This window comes from Leptinotarsa decemlineata, unplaced genomic scaffold, assembly GCF_025532065.1.
Source record: "Leptinotarsa decemlineata unplaced genomic scaffold, Ldec_3_MD MMD2_tig00000199_RagTag_RagTag, whole genome shotgun sequence".
NCBI classification, from domain to species: domain Eukaryota; kingdom Metazoa; phylum Arthropoda; class Insecta; order Coleoptera; family Chrysomelidae; genus Leptinotarsa; species Leptinotarsa decemlineata.
The window spans coordinates 2,833,306-2,853,740 of NW_027412544.1; the positions used below are offsets into that span (position 1 = coordinate 2,833,306).

The 20,435-nt window shown below is 35.5% G+C and overlaps 1 protein-coding gene across 1 annotated transcript in view; it reads right to left on the reverse strand.

Annotated features, from left to right (window-relative positions):
- The window catches only part of LOC111508113 (uncharacterized), a 117,864-nt gene that overhangs the window by 10,403 nt on the left and 87,026 nt on the right, over positions 1-20,435 (reverse strand). Inside the window, exons 4-5 of the mRNA XM_074172802.1 lie at positions 5,852-6,050; positions 1,112-1,218 (exon numbers count right to left, since the gene is read on the reverse strand). Of these exons, the coding sequence (XP_074028903.1) occupies positions 1,112-1,218; positions 5,852-6,050 (306 nt within the window). The remainder of the gene's footprint in view (positions 1-1,111; positions 1,219-5,851; positions 6,051-20,435) is intronic.

The window sequence follows — 20,435 nt, forward strand, 5'->3', positions numbered from 1 at the left end:
AATCATAAACGTATTTAAACAAGAACAGAATATACAAATTTCACAAAGGAAAGTTAAACCCTCAACTAAACTACATTCAAAATTGAAAGATGAAGATCAGTTATTTGAAAAGTCACATGTAGTTTACGAAATTCCCTGCAACAATTGTGATAAGATATATATAGGTCAAACAAAAAACAATTTAAAAACCCGCATAGCTCTTCATAAAAGTAATTGTGAAAATTTAAAACGAAATTCTTGTGCACTCACACAACATGTTCTAGATAATGATCATTGAGCCAATTATACTAACACCAAAATTCTCCATTTCGAACCAGATTCAAATAAAAGGCAATTTCTGGAAATGGCTGAGATTGAAATTAAAGAAAACAATATCAACAAAAAGACCGACATCGACAACCTCAGCAAAATTTATTCACTGTTACTAACAAAAAATATAAATCTGAATACATCCTGTAATATTAACACAGTATAAATCCCCATAATAAACGATAATAAAAAATTTGAAAAAGTATTTCACATTATTCAATGTCAAAAAGTTGTCATTTTGATGTTGAAGACTTCTTTCAAAATTGAAATTTCCAAATATATATATATATATATATATATATATTTGGAAAATGCTGGAAAATAATTCCATGAAAATCAAAACATAAATAAATAAGTGGTTTTTCACCTTCGATCGAAGACCGCCTGCCCGGACTGACGATGACCAATAGGCCGAAACAGCTATCTACCGGTGGCTCTTAAATTGAAATCAATATGGAAATGATCAGAATGGTATTTATTTATTCATCTTTTGATTTTCATGGAATTATTTTCCAGCAGCTTGCGACTACATTAACCTTTCTCGATAGTGACAAATGTATTGAAGACATTGAAAATTACTTTAAAAAACGTATCAATTTTACGTGGTTCTGAACACGAACTGGAGTGCCCCGATGTAGAAAAATGTCCCAGCACACCTGATGTAAAACGAAAGTACTGAGCGGTTTATGTTTTTTGAAAAGGTCAATGCTTTTTCCATCAACAATGGATGCATACAGTTCGTGCTATCACGATATCATTGATTTGAGTGAAGCAAACTTGGGATTACGAAGTTCATACTAACCTTTAATTGTCGAATGAGATTTCTCAATCCAGAATATTTTTTTAACAGTCTATAAAGGTCATTAGTCATCTGTGTATTTTCAGCATCAATAAGTGATGTTGTCATATCTAAAATAAAAAATCAGTAATTATTTTGAGGTCATATCAGTTTGAAGCGATTAACAACTATTGAAGAGTGTTATACGGAAAATATACAAAGATGTTTTATCGGTTAATTGTAAATTTCGCGAGATATATTCATAGATATCGACAACATTCAATTCGAGTTGACCTTCTCACCATCATAATTTTTTTTATTATATTATCACTTCGTTTTTTTAAAATATACTACACATACCGCTGTCTGTTGAAAAAATAAGGTGAATTTTTATTTTTTTGAAAAAATATTTATTTATTCATTAATTTATTATTTGTTCCTGTTAGAGTAGTACCCCTCAGATATGATACACATTTGCCAGCGTTTTTTCCAATCCTCGAATCAACACTTTGTGTTGTATTCTTGAACTCTCTCAGAAATTCGGTTTTCATCTCATCAATCGACGCAAAACGCCGTCTTTACAATGGTCTCTTCGAACTTGGGAACAGGAAAAAGCCACAGGGGGCCAAATCTGGTGACTACGGTGGCTGAAGCATGATTACGGTGTTGTTTTTGGACAAAAAATTACGATCAAGCAATGTCAACTGAGCAGGTGCATTATCGTGATGCAAAAGCCATGAATGGTTTTTCCACAATACCGGACGTATTGCTTCTCGTAAGCGGCGCATGACTTCAAGATAATACTCCTTATTGACTGTACGACCATGTGGCAAGAACTTCTGATATGATGTAATCGAAAAAAACAGTGAACAAAACCTTGACACTTTATCAAAGTTGACGTGCTTTTTTTGATCTTGGCTCTCCTGGGCTTTTCAATGTCAACTGCAATGTCAACTGAGCAGGTGCATTATCGTGATGCAAAAGCCATGAATGGTTTTTCCACAATACCGGACGTATTGCTTCTCGTAAGCGGCGCATGACTTCAAGATAATACTCCTTATTGACTGTACGACCATGTGGCAAGAACTCCTGATATGATGTAATCGAAAAAAACAGTGAACAAAACCTTGACACTTTATCAAAGTTGACGTGCTTTTTTTGATCTTGGCTCTCCTGGGCTTTTCAATGTCAACTGCAATGTCAACTGAGCAGGTGCATTATCGTGATGCAAAAGCCATGAATGGTTTTTCCACAATACCGGACGTATTGCTTCTCGTAAGCGGCGCATGACTTCAAGATAATACTCCTTATTGACTGTACGACCATGTGGCAAGAACTCCTGATATGATGTAATCGAAAAAAACAGTGAACAAAACCTTGACACTTTATCAAATTTGACGTGCTTTTTTTGATCTTGGCTCTCCTGGGCTTTTCCATTGAGACGATTGAACTTTGATTCCGAAGTCATAACCATATACTTATGATTCGTAACCAGTTATGACCCTTTTGAGCAAATCTGGATCATCATTGATGCCATTAAACAATTTCTGAGCGATGCTCATGCGACAGATTTTTTTCTTCGATATTCAGCAATTTTGGAACAAACTTCACTGTCATACGCTTCATGCCCAAAATTTCAGAAAAAATTGCATTTTATTGTATCCTCAGCAACTTCTCTAATAGTGATTCGACGAATCTCCACAACAATTTTCTTCACTTTCTCAACATTTTCAACGGATATTAATACTATAGGGCGTCTAGGGCGAGCGTGGTCATTCACATTTTCACGACCTTCTGTGAAAAGCTTGTATAACAAGTAAACATTTTTGTGACTCAGAGTAAAATAAACGTTGACAGTGGCATGTCAACAGTTCAAATGTTTTTTGAGCACTCAGTTCCATATTTTTACAGAAAATTTGATGAAAATTTCCTGATTAACTTTTTTGAATAGCAGAAAATTGTTGAACATGCAAAACACTTCGAACACTTCTAACTTTTATGGCTCTCACCAACATACTGAACATGCCAATAAACTGATACTGTGAACATATGTTCGAGAGGAGTGTACCGACGTATAAAATGAAAAAAATCACTAATCGAATGCACGAGCCCGCGAAATTTGAACATTCATCTTATATTTTGAACAGTTCACTACACTAAAAACTATCTGACCTACTATTAATCCTGTACCTTCTTAAAATCTGAAACTGAAAACATACGAATATAATGTTTTAATAATCAAAAATACATATGAAATACCAGTTGAAAATAATTGACAGTATGGTTGAATTTCAATTTTCTGTGAAATATAAGAAAATGTTCTTTGCATGTGATAAATTCCAGTAACTTTAGTGTTAATGAAATTTTCATGACAGAACAAGTTATGATTACTTGAACATTTACATTCATTATTAATTTTTTACTGTTTCCACTCAAGTTGAGAAAGCAGATTCAGGCTCACTGCATCAATACATATGGGGGATTCATTATGCGAATAAACCAAAATTCACTTGACAAAATGAGTGGGTATACTTGAAAACTGCAAATCAAATTACCTAAAAGAACAATTTGGTCAGGCCAGCCTCAAATTACTTACACTGTAGGCTAATGGACTCACACCTATCAGGAAACAACTCCTCCCCTTGCTAATACCACGAAGGGGATTGGATTATATCCGACAGGTGTCAGTGCAGGATTCTTCACTGATCTTCACTGAGGTTATTCCTGCATATGCTGTTGTATCGCCAGTAGCATATGCAGAAATAACTTCAGTGAAAAATCCTGCACTGACATCTGTCACTGTCATCTGAACGCCATTCGTGGTATCAGCCAGGGCAGTAGTTGTTTTCTGATAGGGGTCAGTCCATCAACCTACAGTGTAGGCAATTTGAGACTGGTCTGAGCGAATTGTTTTTCTAGATAATTTAAAATTCGCTTATTCATTCCAGTCAGATCAATAACATCCGTACCAGTGCTCAGATGTCGCCCATGCGTGGGGAAAGTTTGATGGATATATATGAATATTCCAAATGATATTTCTAAATCGAGCTGGTCTGCTAAATTTCCTAAAGGTTTTACTAGAGTCGTATTCATGATTTTTACGTATTCTCGCCAATCAGGTTTCTTATTTCATGTTTGGTAAGTCCTAGATAACCTAACTGATATTTTATTTGAAGCTGGGTTTCCATGATGGTGTTATCGCAGATATTTCGAAGTTTCTGGGCCTCAACCACAATAACTTCACACAATGTCCATGTTTTTGAGGTGGCAATTTACTAAAAATTACAAGTTTTCATGAATCGAGTCCAGAGATTTTTGGATTTCGTTTTATTAAAGAAAGATTCAACGCTAGAGAATTGTGTCACTGAATTGTGTAATTCAGTTGAATTGAAGTATCTTGGACTATTCAGTGATTCTGGTCAAAATCGCTATATATACGATCAAGAAATATGCAAATGAACTTGCAATATCTTGATTTATACGAGTTGCACCACTGTGAACTCACTTTAAGAGGGTCTGATACTTTGGTATCTTCACGACAAACTGGTTCCTAAAGAAATTTCGGTTTTTTCAAAGGACAAAACACAAGCACTACTGGAAAATCCTTAGAGCGCTCTCAGAGCGGTGCCTGTGCGAAAGTAGCGATTCGCACTGGATTTGAATCGCTGGAGATTAAATCTATTAGGAAAAACTTTCTCAGGAAGTTTATTCCACATAAACACAGTTGTCCAGATGGAAGAGTTCTTAAACTGTGAAGTTCGAAGTGGACTGAGTTGAACCTCAAAACGATGAGCAGCCGATGAGTATAGGTAGACAAGATTTGGTGTTGACGAAGTTTGTTGAGATACTTAGTGGCTCTTGATAACTATAAGTATTTCCAAAATAACACTTCCGTTCATCACACCCTGTCTACAGATCCAAGACATCAATAGTAGGCCCTATGTGGCCTATGTGAGGCTCTAAATAGCGGATGATGTAGTTTTTCGAAAATAGCCAGAAATCTAGCTCATTTACCCAACTCCAGGAGTTTTACAACTTTTTTCAGAGACTAGTTGGGAAACTATCGACATACTTTTGCTCTGACAGTCTATTCTAGAGACATCTTGTTATTGGAACCCCTCTTTGTATAACTTTTCTTACGACAAAGTTAAGTAGTTTCAGAGTGTATTTTCCATTAAATGATTTTAGTAAAAATAAACTAATAAACTGACAGTTTTTCAATTATTTTACATTAGTTGAAAACTTATAACTAGTATCGTATGTCAAATCAGTTCCAAATTATATCTATGATGTTAATTTGATCAATTTTTCATCTGATATCATTTCTTGGGTATACGACTTTTTTCTCGAATTTTTTACGCTTTAGAAATTGTATTTGATATGAACGAGCTCAATCGTTCAATAAATAGTCAACATTTGAGTGAAATATTATTAATGAATTCCCAAATATATATTTTTTACAACAGTTAGTTTTATAATTTCTATGTTTTTGTGTGCTCTTCTGTATTTATTACAATTGTCACACATGAATGTCAATGTCAGCTCACTGTACTGAGCTCACTATATGATATTGGCATCCCTAATAGGTTCACTAAACACTCTGCATTACAGTAAAACTGACACAAAAATATAGAACCTCGACAATTACAAATCTAGAGACTGGCTCGTTCATATACCTATCTGTGGAATATTGAATACCAAAGTCAATGTAAACGCAGCGTTTGCACGTTCTTTGAATATCTATTTATTTCGAGATTAACCTACTTTCTAAGCGTTCAATTCTTTCCCGTTTGTCCTGCGCTTCCTCAGCCAACTTTGCTGACGTCTTAACGCCCTCTCCAGATTTTTGCGACTTTTCCATTATGGCACAAGCTCGCAAAACGAAGGCTGGCACCGTCTCTTGTTTCTCTTGTTTGGGAATGTCGACCAGGGTCCAATATTGCGTTTCTAACCGTATAACTTCCTAGAAAAAAGCGCAGGGTCAGGATAAAGAAACAAAAAGGATAGAGTTCTGGAAACAATAGAATGTGTGAAGAAAATGAATTTTAGGATTTATTTTCACTTCCTTATTGAGATTTGAAACTTATTGTGATACCACCATTGCATTCAACAATATTGATGCTCGATGCAGTTGGGGAACAATTATTCAATTCAATTCAATTACTTTACAACCTGTTTTGCCATAAAAATATGTTAGGTTAGTCGATACAAAAATAGTTAAAAAAAGTCATTCATACAAATTATGCAACGAAGGCAATACTCATGAGAATGAAATTACAAAATATACAATATTGAAGTTTCTCTTATATTCTTCGGCAGCAATTTATAGTGGAAACTTTCAGCCCATTAGAGCGAACGCTTATAAGATAGATTTCGAACACTTTTTAGGTGTATGTTATTGTGATTTCGGATGAATATCCAAGTTTTTCTTGATATTTTCAAAGTTATTATGAACGTACAATAATATTTTTAATAAATAAATTCCCAGTACAGTAAGTATTTTATTCTCTTTGAAGACTGATCTACTTCTTGATATTCTAGATTGAAAATCAGTTGTATAATTCTTTTTTGAATAATAAATTCTCGGCTACATTCCATTGCTTGACCCCATGTGATAATGCTGAATGCTAATTGCAGAATGAGCGAGAGCATAGTTAACATCGATTAGCATTGCTTTGCTCAGGGTATAATTTAGTCTGTAAATAGAGAAAAATGATTGGTTCAATTTTTTGCACACATAGTTTATTTGTTCAGACCAAATGAATTTTTCATCAATCATCGTGCCAAGAAATTTATAGGTTAGGCTTATAAAAATAATTAGAATTGTATGTATTTTGTTCTCTCTAAATTACTAGGATTCTCATATTTGTATGTCAAGATTAAAATTGGTTGAAACATATAATATTAAATACTATTTTTATGATAAAATGAGATGATTGCACAGATAAAATGTAATCAAGTATTAGAAAATGAACTACACAGGTTGACATAATTGACAAGACACATGAAATTTGACAGAGAGTGTTTGCGACCGAATGTCTGGTTCTGATCATTACAGTGATGCCAATGAGATCTCACCTCACGGAACTATAAAATGATACATAACAGAGTGTGAAGACAAAGTATTCCATTTAGGGATTCTCAATTGTTATCATCAAATTTATTATCTTCATTTAAACAAAGGAGATAAGTATAAATTAGACTTAGACTTCTAGGACAGACATTGAATGTCTAAGCCCGATTTATACTTATCTCCTTTGTTTGAATAAAGATAATAAATTCGATAACAATTATGAATCCGTGAAGAAAACACTTTACTTTCATTTTCCGTTATGTATCATTTTATAGTTCATAATTGACAAGGCAAATGAAATTTGACACAGAGTGTTTGACAGAATTTTTGTTTTGATCATTATAGTGATGCCAATGAGATCTCACGGAACTATAAAATGATACATAACAGAGATTGAAGGTAAAGTGTTTCCTTCACGGATTCCTTTTTGTTATTATCAAATTCATTATCTTTATTCAAACAAAGGAGATAAGTTTGAATCAGGCTTAGAAATTCAATGCCCGTCCTGAATGGTTCAGGTTATCAAAGATAACCAAAGATTTTATTCCAAAGAGGTTTCCTAAGGCGGTCAGTTGCAAAAGCCAAGCTTCGACCGTCAAACGAGATTCGTCCTCTGTCATTCTCTGCAACTTTTACTGAAAGGTGGATAATCGAAATCAGAGATAGACAAATATTCCAAAAATAATATAAATAGATCTTCATTTCCAGAATGATTATAGATATGTGTAAACATGTACTGAAATGGGAAAGGCTGAAGATCACTTGTTTGTGTCAAAAGATGCGTCATAGCAAAAGAAAACAATAAAAAATTACAAATAACAAGTTGGAGAATGAATGTATTAAATATGTAATTAAGTCAATAGTCCATTACAAAGATGTTTAAATGTACAGAAAAAAGGAAATAACAATGTCACTGAGATTAACGAACCATCATTCTCATCGACAATGGGTGTATATTTGAATATTGTCATTTTCATGCTCTTTTGAATGTTTTCAAAAACATCAGCTTGAATTAAACAAAGATGGAGTTGTACCTACAATCAAGCGATCTGGTATGAAAAACATTTATTAAATGATTCTGTTCGGTGTGTGAGAGGCGTCAGTCTTCCCCTATAACGAATGTTAATATTGCGAACATCTGAATGGTATGATAATTTTCTTATGAATATTTGGGAGTTTTTTTATGATGATTGCTATTCTGCCATGCTGAGCCATCTGGTATCTTTGGGTTGTCGATGACGTTCGATGCCGTTCGATGCGGTGTATTAAACTTAGAAAATGGCCCATGGTCCATGGTCCATAGACTACGCTTCCAAAATTGAATCTGGATACTACAAGAGATTCACATAGCATGGTTTTTACTTTTTTGTTGAGACAGTGTCTGCTGGTATGAATTTGTTTGAATTTGTTTATGTAGGCATTGCTATGCCGTTTGAATTTCAAGAGGGAATCAATAATTATACCTAAGTTTTTGCAAGCTCAGTCGGTGCAACCACATCCTTGTCTACAGGTAATTGGAAACAAGTCAGTGCTCTCTTAGCCCCAAAGGCCAACACTGAATGCTGCGTAGGAGTATAGGTAAATGAGGCTGTCTTTATTTAGCATCTGCAGTGCGGTATTGATATACGATGGGTGGAATGAATTTATTTTGGAGTATTCAACTACGGTCACAAAACTCGAGGTATATGAAATGAATAGAAGAGGACCTAAAATCGAGCTTTGTGGAATACCGCGATTTGTCTCTTCTGCACAGAGTGGAACTCTGTGCAGTCTTGTAATACGTAAAGAATATCAATTGAAATCCTTGACGAATTGAGCGGGTCGATATTTTTACAGACAGCCAGGCTACACTTGGAGCCCGGGAATATCCTGAAGAACTGAGGAAGCTGACGGACGATAATAGATTGATTCTATACGATGTGAAAGCTGTGGTGTATATTAGATACAGATTATGAACTCCATTGATGGGACCTGAACCAGCTGTGAGAAACCAAAATATATGATTCTGTACTAGATCAGAAGAGGAGCCAATGGGAAGTGGGCATACGGGGAAATTACATCCGGAAATACATATTTCAAAACTTTTATAAAGAAACTGTATGAGAAAAGAACTGAAGAATCGTTCCAGTAGAATACCGATTGGCTCAGAATATCTACAGAGCTAATCACTGGATACTCTCCATTCAGAAGACATTTAGATAAAGCAGCATAATTGAGATCTCTTATGTATGCAAGCAACACGTTATATTTTGAGCCCATGTGAGGTACCAAAATACGGGAGTTAGTCAATTTATGGACAATCCAAATCATGTCCAGATTAAACTCTTGCCCAAAGTGGTATATAGGAAAACTTATTATAGACGTGTGTGTCATACAGAAAAAATGAATTCATCTTTCAGCCTAGAGAATATTTCGCAAATTCACGTATGTGTTTAAACGTTTCCAGTTTAATATAATATGGAATTTACGCAATACTCAATTCAGACTTTCATTATTACATAGCGTTTCCGTTTTTCCTAATATAGAATAATTTGACTCAAATTAACCGAACCTTTTTCAGAATGTTCTACCTGAGCTAATTCCGCATGACAAAATAATTCGCAAACTTGAATTTACTGGATCCGCAACAACATTAAAACGAAATTAAATTTCCTCAACAGGAGTTCGAAATTGAATTCTAAATATAGAAAGGGGCTGAATAAGCAGCACATTCGTTACCCAATAATCATTTTATGTAAGCTTGAAAGAGTTTTGACAGGTATGAGCAGGGGTTTATGAAATAAAGATTAGTCTGCCGAAAATGTTTCATATTGTGAGTTGATTCATTGCTTCATTACGAACTTTATGTTATAAGAGGTTCTTTATGGGTTTATTGAAGAGGTTTTACTACAGGGTGTCGATTCCAAAACTATTCCCATTCAATATCCATATTCTAGGAAATCAAATGGATTTGACAAATATGTAATGGATATATCCAGCACTGAAATATTCAACAAATCATCTTATAGGTGTAGTCTATCCATTCCCAATTGGAACGGCAATAAAAATAAGAGTACAGTCATAAACATTTGTTGCCTGTGGTCCCTAGTCGCCCAAATAGTTAGTAAACGTGTTATCAAATGTATTTGAGGATTGAAGGCTAGGCTAGCTGGACTGGCTGAATACTAATTTTTTGTCTGTTTCACAATATTTCTTTATCAGTACCGTGTGTTCGTGAGGTTAGGTGAGGTAGTGAGTGGTTTTGCAAACCGATTTTTGAAAACTTCTTCTAGAGATCAATTACCCTAACAGCAAACTGATATTTTTGCACTCGACGCGCGTTTCGCTAACAAGGTAAGTATCTTCAGGAGAAGCAAATTGATACTGAATCTAAAAACAAGGGTTAGCTGTTTATGTACCTGAAGTTTTTTGGTCCGATCTGGACTTTGTTTGTTAAATGATGATTATCCTAATTGGTTTTCCGGTAATTAACTAGTAGAACCACTACCTGCAACAATAGATTAAAAAGTGAAGCTAACCCTTGTTTTTAGATTCAGTATCAATTTGCTTCTCCTGAAGATGCTAACCTTGTTAGCGAAATGCGCGTCGAGTGCAAAGATATCAGTTTGGTGTTAGGGTAGTTGATCTCTAGAAAAAGTTCCCAACTTTTACATCAAAGGTTCCAATCTCATCGTTTAAACCGATTTTTGTAAAAATCTTAGTGTTATTGGGTACTTTCATCAATATGGCTTTCTGAAGACCTTTTGAAACAAATGATAACATTACGTGTGAGGAATGTGTGTCAATCGACAGGGATCCGGAATTTGAAAATAAGGACTTACATGTTCAAGTTCAGCGAGTTATTTTAAATATTCATGAATGCTTGAAGAATGAAAACTGTCACAGTTCACAGAATGCTATTGTGAATAGAATATGCGAGTTAACGGAACTATCTCGTTCGACAGTTCTTCGAGTCATTAAAATAGGGGATGTCATTGACCATGCAATGAAACGAAAACAAAGGAATAAAAAATTGGTAAATGTTGATGGTGCTACAAAAGATGTGATTGGGCGAACAATTTATGGTATATACCAAAAAAATGAAGTACCAACCTTGGCAATGATTTGGTATAAATTACTCGACTATCCCGATTACAATTACAAATCTAATATATCAAATTGAACAATCGAATGGTTATAATGGATAGGACACGCATTGTTCAACTCCGACAAAAATATTTGAGGCGAATGAAAAACTACCGAGAATCCATCAGACAAATAATCTACCTCGACGAAACTTGGTTTGACACCCATGATGTCAAATATGGCTGGGTAGACGAAATCAAGTATTGTGCTTTGAACACACCTTCTTCAAGGGGAAAACGTGTTATAATTTTGCATACCGGGACTGAAAGTGGTTTCGTACCTAACGCTTTGCTTCTGTCAGCTAAAAATATAAAAGATTCGTCTGCTGATTACCTCGAAGATATGACTGCAGCTTTTTTCGAAACCTGGTTCAGTGAGCAGCTTCTCCCAAATATTCCTCCAAACCCGGTTATTGTTATGGATAGCGCTTCGTATCATTCTCGGTTATTGACTACAATACCAAACAATAACACAAAAAAAGCAGATAGTGTTGATTTCATGCGAAATCATGACATGGAAATACCCGAAAAGATTCCAACGAAAAAGGTATTACTGGCGACCATGAAACAACGTAATTTCAAAAAAGAGAACATTATTGATTCGATGTGTGAAACACGTGGTCATATTCTCTTACGTTTGCTTCCATACTATTGTGTGTTCAATCCAATTGAAATGGTTTGGGCCACAATGAAAGAAAGCTTCCGGAAATGTAATCAGTCACCGACTTTGAATGCTGTAGTGCTTGACAATATAAGGCGCGTGGTGAATGAAGTAGGTAATAGTGATGTGTGGAAGAACTGTGTGGCCCACGTTATAAAAGAAGAGAACAAATATTATATGCAAAGTTCCATAAATCCGATCGTTATTCAACCCGATGATGTTTCCACCTCATCCGAATATAGCGAGCAAGAATTTTGATTTTTCTAACAATTTTGTTGGCTTCTATTATTTTGTGAATATATGCTTGACGAGAATTCGGTGTGATTATTTGTGTCGTGGCGGGAATTCCTTCTCTGTGCTGTTCCAATTGGTATTGGAAATACATACAAACATTGTCAAATTTAATTTTTCAACGTATCTCTATCAACATAAAGTTGAATATTCCACTATCAGAAAGTGATTTTCAGAAAGAATTGAATTTAAATAAACAAGTCACTATCACGATGGGTACCAGATATATATTATCGACTTCATTCATTCCAAAAAAAAAGCCGAAAACGAGCTATTCACCAGGTATTTCCTACTTCAATAAATAATAAACATAGGACTTTGACATACTTTGGTGAACCTACCAATGATGCCTGAGAGGATAAGGGGAGTGGCTCCTGGCTGACTAGTGTAGTTTTTACCTTACTGACATGGAAGGACATATCCCTAGAATGCTTCACAGGAGACCTACTTTTCAAGCCATGTTGTCGCGAACTGACCGTCCATTAGGTCCACAATAGATTGAGGAACATATGTCATGCTCTGTCAACCTTGGAATGATCATAATTCACAAGGAAATTTAGCGGGCACAGCACATACTCTGTGCTTGTCCTGCCGCCGACCCAATCAGGGTTTCAGAGTTTGACAGAGTTTCACTCTTGTCACCTACCAGAGAGATTAATGAAACAAATAATCCAGCCTAACACAGATTTGCCCAAAGCAAATTGGGGTCAATTACAAGGCGGTTATGAATTAGTAAGTGATAAATGTCTTTAATATTTTTAAACAAATTTTTGGATACAAAAAATGTTTCATTGATGTTAACACTGAATCTATCAAAACACTCCCGGATATCGCAAAGCCCCTTTCCTCCCTATAACCGCAACATCCGTTTGTTCAATTCCGAGTAATGGCAATTCCGCATTAATCACTATCGCCCCAGAGACCTTAAAATCACCGACTAATACCCGTTAGGGAGGATCAAGCCATAGACATTTCGGTATGAGATTTGTGAAAGTTCCGTTTCAACCTCGACACGATGATCGCAGTTTTGGAGATTAATTAGTAAAAGTTATTCAGTTATTACTAGCTACTCGGCCTTACATGGGTTGTATTTTTTTCTTTCATAGCTTGTAACTAATAATAACGATCTTTGATACATTTCACTCTAACAAATATATATATATAAATATATATATATATATATATATATATATATATATATATATATATATATATATATATATTACAATGTAGGTTTTCACGGATGGTAGAATATGATGTGTTGTTCTTCCGGGTGTTCATCCGTTCTGTACTATTCGATAGACTATCGAATAGTACAGAACAGATGAACACCCGGAAGAACAACACATCATATATATATATATATATATATATATATATATATATATATATATATATATATCTACCTAAGGACAACAAAAAATAATATTATGACCTTATTCTTCAAGGTGATTCAGTGTGTAAAACAGCACCAACACACTTGCGTCCTTTCTTCATCACGCGTGTCGCATCGTTGTGTGAGGCTTCTGGAATTTATTTTGTCACACCGTTGTTCCAACTTTGCGATAACTCCTAAGATGAAATAAGTCTTGTCCTTCAAGAACAGCTGAGTCAGACAATGCATTTGTGGTTAAGCCCTTCACCACTGATAAGACAAATAGCGAGTCAAAACGTGGTGTTGAAATATGAATGCTTCGTTTCTAGGCTCTGAGCATCGAAAGCGGAAGCAGTTATGAATTTTAATTCTTTTTTTGTCATTTTTTGGGAATATTCATCTTTTGCAATTCTAGTACGCTCCGATAAGTTCTTGCGTGAATCCAACTACACTCATTCAGTTCTATGTTCCAAACGTAGTAGACGCGCATTGAATTCGATATCAACGGTTTACAGTAACCATAATATTCTGAAAAGAGTTAGATTATGTCTACTAGAAGTAAATTAGAAAATAATTCAATTTAGGGGATATTTCGAAACCGTGAGTTCATCAGCCAAGTAACAAAAAAATATCAGACAAAATCGAACAAAACCTCAAAACGATACCGAACGGGTTGGCAATACAAACCAGCAAATGAGTGCCTCACAGCAAAAAATGGAACAAATAAACATTCAATATGGTCAAATGAAAACCTCGAAACGAAAAGTAGACAATATGTTTTAACTTGCGAAAACGAGTCACACTGATAATTATTAAACCATTTTCAGAAGAATTTATTTTATTTCTTGACGTGTTTCGCTAACACCGTAGCTTCCTTGGTAAAATTATTTTTCACTTGTCTTTTTTTGATTGGCCAATATTCCTGACGTATATCAGTGAAAACCATTTCCTTTCCCTGATGATGATTCTTCTCATAAAAATACTGGGATCTAAAATCGCAGGTTTTTCTACGGATTAATCTCAACAAAGATCATGACTTCTTAGTTCATCATCAATGAATGCTGAAAGAATAGAAAGCGAGCTTTTCCTGTCGAGCTGATCTTTCGCTTTTAGTAATTCAATTTCCTTACCAAATCTCTCTTTTTGGTTTCTTCAGAGACAAAATCTCTTTGTGTCATCTATTTCCTCAATAGTTAATTCTCCAGGAAGAATATCTGTTTTTCTAGAAGAAGCCTGAAAAACTTCAATACCCATGAGTATTGCTGGAGTTCTATCCAAACATCAAACCATTATTATTCACACCTCGACATGTATTTTAATCACCAAGTGATCATCTTCAAGAGGAAGATTATCGCTTGGTGATTGAAACAGATGTCGAATTGTTAAACATAACGGTTTGATGTTGGGATAGAACTCCAGTAATATTAATTACTACAACACAGGTTCCAAACAGTGCATCACAAGTACTCAATACCATGTTGCAATTATCACAAGTCTTCGCCATTTGGAAAACCAAAGAGGAAGATGAGTTCAATTTCCCTCTTGAAAATGATCACTTGGTGATCGAAACACCTGTCTAGGTGTTAAAATAATGGTTTGGTGTTGATTCCAAACAGTGCAACACAAGTACTCAATATCCATGCTGCACTTCTCACAAGTGTTCGCCATTTGGAAAACCGAAGAGGAAGATGACTTTAATCACCCTCTTGAAGATGATCACTTGGTAATCGAAATACGTGTTGAGGTGTTGAAATAACGGTTTGCTGTTGGGAAAAACTCCAGTAATATTCATTACTACACCAAAGGTTCCAAACAGTTCATCACAAGTACACAATAGCCATGTTGCAATTATCACAAGTCTTCGCCCTTTGGAAAATCGAAGACAAAGATGAGTTTATTCTCCCTCTTGAAGATGATTACTTGGTGATCGAAACACGTGTCGAGGTGTTAAAATAACGGTTTGGTGTTGGTTCCAAACAGTGCATCACAAGTACTCAATACCCATGCTGCACTTCTCACAAGTCTTCGCCATTTGGAAAACCGAAGAGGAAGATGAATTTAATCTCCCTCATGAAGATGATCACTTGGTGATTGAAACAAATGTCGAAATGATAAAAATAGCGGTTTGGTGTTGGAACAGAACTCCAGTAATATTCATTACTTCACTAACGGTTCCAAACAGAGCATTACAAGTACTCAATACACTCAATACCCATGCTGCACATCTCACAAGTCTTTGCCATTTGGAAAACCGAAGTACTTTTGGCAGGTGTCAAAAGGTAGAATAATGAAACCAACAAAATGTTCCGTAGATTTTCTCCCATTTTTTTCGCCCAGATGAAAATTTGAAGTGTTATTCCACAAAAAATCAGGACTTCGAAACCAACAACTATTGTAATTATTATCATGATGAATTCGTGATATTTTTTGCTTCATCAGTAAAGTTTAATCTACGAGGGACATATTTCCATTGAGCTGCATCTGTTAATTCTTATATTTCACTGATTCTATATGTGCGACACATTTTTTATATTATAATTCCGTCCTTCACCTATGATCCAATATGTATTAGAATCTGTCCACAAGAAGGAACCGTTAAGAGAAAAATCAAATTTTTCAATATTGTGCATCACAATTGCCTACCCATTACTGCATTGTAACTCTAGCTTTGAAATAGGCTTCATGGGACTCACTCTAGGCCTTTGCTAACACGAAAGATACTTCGTTGTATGTTTCTCAGGTTCGCTACCACTGCAACGCTTTGTCATTCGAATCACACATTACATGAATTTCTGTTGCTTTAGCATTATGAAGAAGGGGAATCCTGTTTAAAATCTATTTTTCCGTTAATCAGCTGTCGCCCCCATATGAACGACAACTCTCAGAAGTTGAGAAACTTACCTTTTAACGTGTGATTCCACACGGTTGCAAAATCATTACAAAAATATCTGGTCGAGGCGGTAATCGAACCCACGGCTTTCCGATCGTGAGTCGGGCGCACTACCACGGCGGCCAAAATATTGATTCTAAACTCAACCATTCCAACCATCTATTGAAAATTGTGACTGGAATCGTATCCATCCGATACCGCCTCGCCAGATGGCATGATGATGATTTTTCCTTTGATAGACAAGAATGTGAGAAAGTCTATGGGATTAAGAATCGATAGAACTAACTTAAATATTTGACATTTTGTAGGAGTGTCTGTGTCGTCAGTTATTCCTTTGGGAACTTCATGATAAACGACTATAATGTAAACGAAATATTTTCCGACATGTTTGACATCCCAGTATGGGGAAATGTATCAGAAACTTTATTTTTCCGCAGAAGGGTACGATCGCCAACGAACATATATGCTATCAGTTTTCAATATGGGACAATTGTAAATTTCACGATCAGTTGTATTACAGTGAAGTCATTTATAGTCTCACCGTGTGTTTGATTTGTACCTACCATGACATGTCCAGATCTTAAAATATTATATTTTTTGCGATATTGAAAAGTAGTACCTATAGGGAATGTTTTTTAAGTCAAGTAATATGCAGCTGCACATTCCAAAATTTTTCAAATTCGCCTTACCTCCTTTCACCATTATCTTCTGCCCGTATTGTGATTTCAGACTATTGGGTGACTTTTCTACCAACTGCCCTAGTAAAAACAGATATCTGTTTTAAAAAAAATCTGTTTTTTTCGTTAACCAGCTGTCGCACCCCTACGAACGACAACCATCAGAAGTCGAAACTTGTGCGAGCTAAGGATTAACGAGGTCTTACCTTTTAACGTGTGATTCCTAACATATAAATGGTAACTTGCCTCAAATTGTTCCAACGTAGCCACCAGGTTATTGGCCTGACATGAAATTCTAACCAAATTATTGAGTCCAATAACCTCTTACCGCTTCTAGAGCACCACCTTTCACGCACCTTTACCTCTGCAACATTAGGATCACTTCATACTCTAAGTATTGATACATAACATATTTTCTAATGAATTGAATAATGGCCAGTCTTCTGGTTTGCCATTAAAAAAAAAGGAAGTTCTTAACAATTGCATGATTGTTCGAACAATTTCCCCTCGAAAAACTTCTAATGGCATCGGGGACATCAAGGCATAATTTTGGAATCATTTTCCTGTGACGTATTTGTGTCTTCAATTTTTGGTTTTTCTAATGAAAGAAGAGTAGCATAATGCACTTCACACTTATCGACCCATTTTTGTATTCCTCTAAGCATGATTCTCTTATCCGTGCTATCTGCAAGCGATTCTCACGAGCTGCTATCTTTGTAGAGCATATTTTTTCCTCTTCAATCCTAGTTTCAACTCTTTTTGAATTCCTCATTTGATTTCCGAATTCTTGCTTTCTTAATTTCCTCATCAGCTCAGCTGTCGCTACCTCAGTCTCCAACGCCAAATGCTTAATTTCATTTTTATCCTGTTTGTAGATTTCTTGGATTCATTTGCTTTTCTTGCTGATTTTCTAATAGAATCTGATACTTTTGATGGACACCCAATTGATCCGGGATCTGTTTCATTCCTATTGCCAGTTATAATAGATGATATATGGAATCCGGAACTGTTTCATTCTTCTATGAAAGCTGTTTTGATAATGATCAGCACCGGAGTTGCATCTCTTTGCTGATGCGATGACTTGACGATATTCGATTCTGACTGAACGGTGTCATGAATATTCTGAATGCTACTCTTTACTGCAAGCGGTCATCGAACATAATCATTAAAATTATTGGATTTGCCAGTATCTTTCCTCTGAGATCTTCTTTGATATTCATACATGTTTTTCTGCTTAGTACTTATTTGTGGTATAGTCTCACGAAAACCAGGCCACCAAACGTGGACTGCGATTCCAGGAATTGCATTTACCGGATACCCTGTGAGTGCGGAAAATCCTATATTGGTGAAACTAAGAGGCCATTGAATGTTCGCATTGCCGAGCACAAGAAACACACACAGCGAGGGGAAACCAGCAAATCAGGAATAGTAGACCATGTTTGGACCCATCAACACAACATCGATTGGTCCCAAGCTGAGATCTTGCACAGAGAGGAACATTGGTTTAGGAGAAAATTCAAGGAAGCCGCATACATGTTGTCCAACAACGTATTCAGCCAAGCCAGCGTAGAAATACGCAACATATGGAAACCCATCATCAAGCGAAAAATGGCCAACTCCCGCCAAAACGGTCATCTCCCACGGAAACAGTGAAGCGGAAAATGGAAAGCGGGGATAAGTGAAAGTACTCGAACGACCTATAAATAGTCATCTCTCGGAGAAATCAGTCCAGTCATCACCCGAAGACGATTGTAGATACTAAAAATCGAAACGTCGTGAACTAACATGACTTGGAATCTCTTCACTTTTTTTTTTCTTTTTTCATTTCTTTATTTTTATTTATTCAATTGTTCTAATTTATTTCACTATTATTTCATTTCAGGTTTATTTTGGTTAATATAATTATCATTTTCAGCAATCTCATTTTTAATTCTTCTTTTTTAGTTGTTTCAGGGATTTCAAATCATTTTATATAGTAGACAATGGAAGTCCGAACTAGTGAAATTCACCACCTATTTTATTATTATATTGTTGTGATTCATTTCTCACATCATCTTCAAATTAGAGAATTTTACCAAAAAAAACAAATTCATGATTTCAAGAGAGTTCCTCAGTGATGGAAAGGGTGTTCATTACCATTGAAAGCCTTTTTTCCCACCATTCTTTCCTTAATAGCATTCTGTCATTAGCAAATGCACTCATCTCTTAATGAATCTCGAGGCAAGCAATACAAACGGCCTCGCAGAAGCTTCAAATTTCCCTATGAGAAACTTCAATCCAATTTTGAAGTTTTATTGTGTATTCTAACAGAAGCCATCTCGCTAGCATAAAATTCCAAAGAGTGATATTGTGGTGAAATTGAAGATTGTTCGGCGTTAAACATATTTAATGAAGACTTTATTACAATTTGCCGAAGCGAGACTTTTCAATTTGCGAAATGAATGAAGACAACGGCTATGAAAGGAAAATGCTTCCCAACGGACCTATTCTGTAAGCACGAATGGGTGGGAATATCTTTCATCACTTTTCAGTGGAATAAAAGTTTGCTATTACATGATTTTGACAGGAGGTAGATGAAAAATGAATTTTAGTTGATCCACAACTTGAATAGACATTTCTTTCACTAATTTGAGATTTTTTCATTGTGGACTTCATGGAAGTCAATGCATCTAAATTAACAATGAATTGCTGTTCGTGGGTCTCGCGAAAACTCGAGAACGGCTGTACCGATCCAAGTCCATGGAAGGTTCAGAAGGTGAGTAACTATAAAAAAGAAAAATATTAATAATAATGAAAGAACTCAAGAACAACTGAACCAAATTTTATGTTTTTTCTGTTTTTGGATTTGTCCTAATCGGGAATAGGATAGTAAGTACTTATGATGTACTGTTTGGAACCTTTGGTGTAGTAATGAATATTACTGGAGTTTTTTCCCACACCAAATCGTTATTTCTAACACCTAGACACGTGTTTCGATCACCAAGTGATCATCTTCAAGAGGAATATTGAACTAGAAACTTTGCGTTAACGCTATTTATGCTATACAGGTACACCATACTGGTATAACATACATACAGGTATACCACACCTAAATTAATTTCAGAATTGGCCTTATCTATTATTTTACAGTATGTCCTTATGTAATGTAAACTCATATGAAAGTCGCATAGATCATCTCACTTCCGCAGAAACACAAGGATGAGCCAATGCACGGGATCTTCTTCAATAACATCGGAGACCTTGGTCGAGTGGGCTGA